Source organism: Rhinolophus sinicus, linkage group LG16 (assembly GCF_036562045.2).
Source record: "Rhinolophus sinicus isolate RSC01 linkage group LG16, ASM3656204v1, whole genome shotgun sequence".
Lineage (NCBI taxonomy): Eukaryota > Metazoa > Chordata > Mammalia > Chiroptera > Rhinolophidae > Rhinolophus > Rhinolophus sinicus.
Window position 1 is genome coordinate 32,423,767 of NC_133765.1, and position 8,854 is coordinate 32,432,620.

General features: G+C 36.5%; 1 protein-coding gene across 5 annotated transcripts in view; it reads left to right on the top strand.

The window, feature by feature from the left end:
- The window catches only part of NAA25 (N-alpha-acetyltransferase 25, NatB auxiliary subunit), a 77,444-nt gene extending 68,590 nt beyond the window's left edge, over positions 1-8,854 (top strand). For all 5 annotated transcript variants that reach the window (XM_074321049.1, XM_074321048.1, XM_019734078.2 and 2 more), the window contains 2 exons: positions 1,976-2,122; positions 5,883-8,854. In XM_074321049.1, coding sequence (XP_074177150.1) covers positions 1,976-2,122; positions 5,883-6,005 — 270 coding nt within the window. In that variant the 3' untranslated portion in view covers positions 6,006-8,854. The remainder of the gene's footprint in view (positions 1-1,975; positions 2,123-5,882) is intronic.

Sequence of the window (8,854 nt, forward strand, 5' to 3'; positions counted from 1 at the left end):
TTTGAAACAGCAAACATCCTCTCAGCACTTTGTACTTTTCCGTTGAACTGACATCAGATGTTTTTTCAAGGAACCCTGGTTCCTTTATGGGGAATGGTATTTCAAAACCAAGATCTAGGTGTTAGGTGTACTAATTACTATTGGGGTTTCATTGCTTCTAGTTTATGGCAATGGAGAGAGACAGGAAGTTTATTACACACACAAACATACAGAGTTTTAAATAATTCCTACGAACAACCTCCAGCTTCCGTCCAACATCACTGTTCTTTCTTTTATTCCTTCCCTCATTCCATATTTGTAGCTTCATGTTCGCAAAGTGAGAACCCTGGTTCCCAAAAGCATCAGTATATTTGTTCACTTGCTGTTTTACAATAAATAACAAGTAATTTTGGAATTAGTACATGAGTTCCACTACTAGTTCCAGTAACAAATCCACTAAGTAAAGTTAACATTTCTTGCAGTTCTTTTTTGTCCTTAGAATATGTTGCAGTGAATGAATGTGGACAGTTGAGGACTCTGTAAAAGCACTGGAATTAAAAACAGATTATGTTATTGGTGGGATGTAAATAAAGTTCATTTATATCTGTTTATATTTAATTTTGGAGTTTCTTCCCATCTTTAAATTTTTGAATGTGTAAAACATTAACATAATGTGTATCTTTTTTTTAAAAGCAAAGTTATTTAGGAGTCATTCTGCACATGACATGCTCTTTTATTAATGTTTGAATTTATCCTATCATTATTAATGGGAGATTTTTGTTTACTGTAGCAATATAGTAGCCACTGTCACTTGAAAATGTTGATGATTTTAGTAGTAATAAGGATTTCATGCACAGTTCACTAAGAATTCAGGAATAACAAATTCAGGAATTGTTTAGGTTTGACACCATGCTTGGTGTTACCATTCATTGAGAAACAAAGTATACTTAGGTTTGGATGAGGAGCTAAATGAAGGAAGCTTCTCTCCTTCACTTTGTTAGTTTAACAGATCGGAAGTGCAAACTTTAAAAGTATAGATCAGAGTTGCTGTTCCTCTCTTCTAATGAAAGCCTACATTCCTAGAACTTGTTAGATAGCTGTTTGATATTTGGGTTTTGTAGTTGTTGCTTTTCTAATTTCCAAAAATGAAAATAGCTTTGCTATTTTTTTGATTATCAAAGTAACCTATAGGTGTGAATAAAGTAAAGGTCACCCATATTCCCACCGACCAGTGACAGCCACTGCAAACAACCCAGAATCATGCTCCGTAGAAGGTTCTGCAGCTTGCCTATTTCTTTGTTTTTGTTTTCATTTAACAGGATATCTTGGACATCTCATTTCAGTAAATGTGTGTGTGTGTGTGTGTGTGTGTGTGTGTGTGTGTGTATCTCATTACTTTTAATGGTTACATACCATTCTGTTGTGTTAATCTATCTTAGACTACTTTCCTTCTTTGGCAGTTTATATACCACTACCATCTGGGTTTAATGTAAGTTTATAATATACTCTAATATCTATTAGGGCAAATTCCCCTTAACTACTTTTTTATAGCATTTTCTTAGCTATTGTTACCCATTATTTTTTCAATTAGAACTTAAAATACTGTTTCTGTTATTAACCTCAGAGGAAATCTCAAAGACATAAAGAGAAGATATGAGATCTTAGTTCCTCTCACCTCCTTTAGTGTTCCAGGACATTCTCAGCCCAAAGTTGAGTAATGACCAACTAAGATATTTTTCTATTGGAATTTCATCTCCAGTTCTCCAGGGTGAACAAAATTTCATTTTAAAAAATGCTTTAAGTCATCATTGCTGAGTTAGCATTATTTGGTGACATTTAAATTTACCATAGTTTGAGAGACTGTGTTGACATCCAGAGCTCTGTTACTGTTAATAGCATTAAGTAATGCCTAGTATAAAATTAGCATAGTTTATATGATGTAAGCATGGGAAATATGTTTGGTAATCTTTCAACTTTTTAAAAATCTTTTTTCCAGCCACCTGTCTTTACCAGTTTCCAAGACTATGTTACTGGGCTTCAGACTTTAATTTCCAATGTCGTGGATCATATTAAAGGGCTTGAGACACATCTAATTGCACTTAAACTTGAAGAACTTATTTTAGAAGACACTTCTCTCTCACTGGTAAGAATGTAGGCAATCAGCAATAAGATATATAGATATTCAAATATCCTTATCTTTATCACAAGGACACATTAATTTTCAATTCATTCTCCCCTTATAGGAATTGTGATTAGAAGGTGCCTGCAGTAGTAGTTTGTTGTGTTGGTGGTGGGTTCCCTTCCTCCTTTCTTTCTGTGTATTGTGGGGGTTGTTCTTTTACTATGAAAACTAACAACGAATTGGCAGGAATAGAATGAGTACTGTCCCTGTTTTGAGCACCAGAGGAAACCAGCCATGTTTTTGCAATCCAGGGACAATCTCCTTGAGTGAGAACTTACTTGCTGCTGGGTTGGCTGGCTTCTTTACCACTCTAGCAGTTATCACCTGAAAAAGGAAAGATGCTGGACATCAGAAATAATTGTGTCAGTAGTAATTAGGCTAGAGCAAGTCAGCCAAAAAAGGAATGGAGCCAAGTCTGGAATCAAAGGTAGCAGTCATCCGATTTCTCTTGGTAATTATTTTAGGCCAGTTTCTTAAAATGCTGTTAGCAAAAATCCCCGTAAAGTCTGTGTGTAACATGTGAATTCTTTTAAAAAATTAAATAAATAAAAGCTTTCAGTCTGAAATAGCTGAAGGTTTAGTGGTGTCAGGTGAGTTAACATTCACCCTCCTGGAGCAGGTGTAGGATTTTGATAGAGGCCAGAAGGGCAGTGGTCGCACTACCCATTTCTATCTAGTTGCTCCAGTGATGAAAGTCCGATTGTGAAGAATGCTTCCCTTGAGTGTGTGTCCTAAGCCTCTGCTGATGAGAGAACTCGTCCAGTAATCTGAGGGCAGCCATCATTCTTGCCCCAGACTTGCCCAGGGAAGGAAAAGAAGGGAATCTTGCTTGGCACACCAGCTGTAAAAAATTGCAAACCCCTCTTTTGTAAAGTTTCAACACGCTAGAGCTTTCAGCGAGGGGCTTACTGGGGGAAGGGGCTCAGAGCATTTAACATTTCCAAAGTCTGGATAAAGGAAGCAGACATGTGTTGAGATGGGAAACTAGAAGTTTAATTCTAGCCAGGTAAGCTGTATATTCAACGGCTTTCCTATGTATATCAGAATGAATTATAGACTTCAGTGGTGATTAGAAGTACTCGTTGATGCATTATTTAATTCTTTAGTATTTTTGTCTTCCTTTTTTTTTAAGCCTTACTTTATTTTGAAAAGTAAAATATGCACATGGTAAAAAAACAAATTCAAACTGTAAAGAAAGACAATATAGTGAAGTGTCTTCCTCCCATTCTAACCTGTTCCTTAGTTCCCTTTCCCAGAAGGAACCACAATTATCAGTAGTTTCTTATGCACTCTTCCTGAGTTAGGTAACCCATCTACAAGCATATTAAGTGTATTTCCCTCCTTCTCCCATGTTCTCACCATTAAATATGAATGATAGCATCCTATACACATTGTTTTGTCTCTTGCTTTTTGTACTTGGTCTCTAGGGGACCATTATATATGAGTAATTATCTACTTTATTCTTTTTAACCGCTCTGTAGTATTTCATCATTTCTTTACATGGAAATGTTTGTTACAAGAGAATTAGAAAATAGAGACTAGCATCTCCCAGTTCCCAGCCTCACTTCAGTCCCAGTCCCACCATCCAGAACCATTCCCATCTTTCCCCCTTCCCTGTATCGCATTTGTATCTGCCATTAGCTTTTTTTTATGACTTCCGGGTACTTGTGAATCCAGTAAAGGCCTAGTAATTGAATCCTAGAAAAATAAGGTACATCCTGGGTAGGATTCTTGCCTTCTACCTCCACTTGAATGGAGAGACACTTGTTGGTCTTTTTGGAACACCTTTACACATATAAAGAATTCTGATCATTTGTGGTAATAGATTTGGAGCTGTTTAACTTTCTGCTTTTTAGAACAAATCTAAACTTATTCTTTATTCTGAACTCATGCCCTTTCATGAATACTATAGAAAAATGAAAACTCAAAATTATAGTACCTATTCTTAAAAAAAAGACCAAAAAAATCTTGAGGGTTGCAGACTTGAACGAATGTCACATGGCTTCATGTGGTTGAGCTTTGCTGGGTATCTTTGAGATTTTTACTAAGTACATACAAATTTATTGAGCTTGCTGTTGTTGGGCTTGTAGAAATGTAATGACCAAAAAGACCTGGCTGTAGAGAGATGCATAAAAATTAGTTTAAGTTGGAGATACAATGTAGGCACAAAAATCTGAGCTAGTCAAAATGAGTCACTGGAGAAGGGACATTTGAGGATTAGTACGTTCTCACCGGGCAGACAGGAATGGATGGAAGGAATTGCGAGCAGGAGGCAAACAAAAGCACAGAGGCAGGAAAGTGAATTGTGTGAGGCACCATTGGTCTGTTGGCAGAGCCCAGAACACGTGGTATGTGGGAAAGACTGTGGTGTGAGGGTGACAGGCACACCAGCCCTGCTGTAGTGACTGTGAATAGTTGTTCAAAGATTTATCTGCCTCCTGAAATGGGGAGTAAAATTTCTCTTTTTGAGTGTTCTAGAGGTTACCCTTAACTTTGGGCTACTCTCTAGATTTTCCAAGCCCTGAGTCTCCTCTTTTGACCTTGGAAAAGTTGCTAAACTTTGGGTCTCAATTTTTAAATAACTGTTTAGTATTCAAAATATGAATGCACCACAGCCATTGGACATTTTAGGTTGTTTCTATAATTTACTTTCTCATACAGTACTGAATGAAATGTACTTGTACATACTTTCTTATACACACTTGTATTTCTAAGGTAGGTTAGCTCTCAAGTAATAGTATTGTTGGGTCCTAAGATGTGCTTACCTGGTTGCTTCTGGGCTTTGCAATACTGCCAACCTCATGTAAACCTAACCAGTTCTCAGCCAGCCTCATTTCTGGGTTTGAACACTCCATCCCTTTTATTTTTTGTGGTGTCTACCCCAGGTCAAATGAGCAGCAAATAGTGTAGGCTTAGGAAAACTTTGGTTTTTTTTTAAAGTTAATACCATGTTTCCCCGAAAATATGACCTAGCCAGACCATCAGCTCTAATGCATCTTTTGGAGTAAAAATTAATATAAGATCTGGTATTACATTATATTATACCTGGTCTTATATAAGACTGAGTCTTATAGTAAAATAAGACCAGGTCTTATATTAATTTTTACTCAAAAAGAGACATTACAGCTGATGGTCCAGCTAGGTCTTATTTTCAGGGAAACATGGTAGTTGTTTGGCCTCCGGAGCCCAGGGACTTTTCAATATGGAGGGAGACCTGTCAATATTGTAACTAAACAAGATGATACTGGTAAATTTGATGTCTTTAAAAAGTGGCTGTGATGAATGTCCAAATTAATAAATTTCTGCTTTTTTTCTAATGAAACTAATAATCAGAAATCTCATTTTTTTTCACTTTCTACAGCTCATAATAGTGATTTTATGTCCAAACTATTTAGTAATAATTTTCTACTTTTTTTCTTGATCAAAACTATTAATACTAATCAGAAATGTCAGTTTTTTGGCTTTATATGACATAATAAAGGTTACTTGAAAGAATAATGATGCTAAAGCAATAGGGTATTAGTGAAAAATGATGTGGAAAAATACACATCTGTGATGGCTTGAGCCTTCTGTGCATTTTATGAAATTGAAAATGATCCAGTCTATTCTGATGGAGCTTGCAATGAGACCAAAGGTAATGGTAATTTCAGTTTATATCTGAGGAGCCGTATCCGGGGGAATGCTTTCTGAGCAGGACCACTAATTCTTGTCTCCTTTGTAGGAAGAGAGAAAATTTTCAAAGACTGTGCAAGGGAAGGTGCAGAACAGTTATCTGCACTCACTTCTGGAAATTGGGGAGCTGCTGAAAAAAAGACTTGAGACCACAAAGAAACTGAAAATTTAAGGAAGTGTGAACCACAGGCACTGAGACTCTATAGCAGAAAATGACATCATCTTCCCAGGCAAAATCTACATCTGGTTGACCATCATTTTAATCCAGAACTTCCTCATAAAATGCATGAAGGACTTTGATCGTGAATTAATTTTTTAGGTATTAAATGTATACAACTGATTAAATTATTGTATATAAACCAGAAGCAGGACCCTCATCTGGGTTTGACCACTTTTTATACATGTTCATATGCATATGGCAGCCACAAGAGAACCCCCCTTTTCTTCTTCCCTTCTATCACCAGAATCGTCTGGTGTGGGGAGGGTCCTATAAAAGCAGCAATAGAAATTAAGCATAAAGCATCAACCTCAGAGCAGCTGACTGGCCCTACCATTATAGCAGTGGACATTTTGGTCTGGTCCTGAGCCTTAGGAAGCAAAAAGGAGAAGTAGAGGGGACCATGACTGGAAGCAGGCCCTCTTCACATCAGCAGTTTAGTTTCGTGGCTTCAGTTGCTTGACTCCCACAGAACCCAAGGCAGGTATCCAAAGGGCCTTAGATACAATTTGGCGTAAGCACCTGCTGCTGAAGGGCACCACTCACGACCACAGGTGCTCATGTTGTGGCTTCATAGTTCCCTTAGCCCCTTCTGAGCCCTGTAGGAGTTCCAGCCCAGATAGGCTTCTGTTAACTTACAGCTGTTAGGAGGGAAAAGCAGTGCAGACCACTTACAAGCCTGCTGAGGACTAGCTTGCTGTCTTTCATCCATTTGGGAAAGATGGGAATCACTTTCAAAGAAGAGAGGTGTACATAATTTATGCAGGAAAGTCTAATACCAATGTCATTGGTTTTGTGAGATATATATATATATGTATATGCTTTTACATATATATGTATATTTTCAAGCATATATGTGTATATATATACATATATGCTTGAAAATAAAGATAATACTGTAGTGTTTTTTTTAAGCGGGGGGGTTGGGAAGGAAGGAAGAATGTATATTACAGACTTAAGGTAGGTTTTAAGTTTTAGGCAGGCAAAAGAAATGTTATCCATTGGGTTGGAGGATCAGTTTACTTTCTTCAAACTTGAGAATTTCACCAGATTGGTGTTTACATTGTTCACCTGGAGCTCCCCAAGACTATACAGCTTCAGAGGTAGGTCTGACAGAAGAGAAACATTGCTCTTGAAAATGTTACAGTTTATACAATTGCTTTGGCAGCCTTTTTTTGTGTTTGAATCTGTGCTTGTTTTTCGTCTTTGTTACCCAAATACTGTTAAACTTAGTGATTTTATAAGAGCAAAGAAATTAATTTGATCAGGAAATTCAAGCATCTGGTGGAGGATTGGTCTTGAAGACCTAAAAGGTCCTTTCTAACTCACTTCTCCAGTGAAATGTGATACTTTTTTCTTTCAACAGCAACCAAAAGAGAGCTTGGAAAGTCTCTATGCAAAGCAATTGCATTTTGTCTCCTCATCTTGACTTTCTTAGACTCAACAGTTTGATAGGGTGATTAATAACTTGAAACATCCAAGGAAATTTTTTTGAAAATTACTACATTACCTGTTCAAAATAAGACTTGTTGGAAATCCTAGTCCATCAAGTAATTTCAAAAAATTATTTTTGAAGTAAATTGGTAGCCACAGCTGTCACACCCCATCCCAAACGGAAGAACTGATGAACAAGATGAACTGAAAATTCTGATTGATTCCAAGTGACATCATAATTTTGTAAAACTGTGGCGTACATGGAATCTTGTGTATTTATGGGGGTGGGGGTATATGTGTATGGCATGTGTTGTTGAAATAATGTGTTTTTGAATGTCCAAAAATACTGTACATAGACATAGAAATGCTCTTTGAAACAAGTCTATCATTTGACCATGATCAATCTAGCGTATATGTGCGTGCTCAGTGGCTGGCCTTGGTCCGCATGGACAGGGCGTGACTCTGGTGGTCTGCCTACCTAGTCTCTTGCCCAGGGCCATCTGGCACCTCTACTAAGAACTCAAAAGGTGGGTGTTAGTGACAATGTTACATCGAGGTTATGCTTCCTTTGTTACTTGCTGATTTTCCTACTAAATGTAGCATTTCAATTAGATCCAACCTCTTATGTTTTGAGAAAATTGTAAAAAGAATGAAATTATGCAGAAATAGCCAATATCTTTTATTGATCTGTTCTTTTGGAAACTGTCATGCACTATAAATTGTGTACAGTTACAAATATATATATATATTCTTACATGAGTAAAAAGCACCCTCTCCAGCAATCGTATGTCATTGGTATTTGAAGAGAATTCCCAAATAACCCATTGCTGCTGCTGCTGTTTTTGGTTTGTGTGGGTTTTTTGTTGTTTTTGTGTGGTAAATTGCTATTTAAAAAAAAAAAAAAAAGGAAAGGAGAAAAAACACGACTACTGTTTACAGACTGAAAAATTACTGCTTTTTATACTACTGAGATCCTAAGTTAAGACTCTCCAAAGCAAACATTTGGTTTAAATCATTTATCTGATGTGGATAAAAGGTAGAGAAATTTTTAGTGTTCTCCACATAATGAAAAATGTACAAATGCCTAGTTGTGTTGCCCATCAATTTTGTATATTTTCATAATTTTAATTGTTTAAAATTGCATTATATTTTGCAATCACTATGTTCAATCTGGATTTGTCTTTCATTTTAACTTTTAATATAAAAAGGGGTTTCAGTGTTATCTACAGCCTTGTTGTTGAAACTTCCTACTTATTTGATGTGATTTATTAAATTGGGAAGTACATATTCTTCCTTCTTCAGAATTAAGCATAGCAAATATACTTTAAACTGGATGGGTTAATTTATATAAACACTTTTATTTTAAGTTG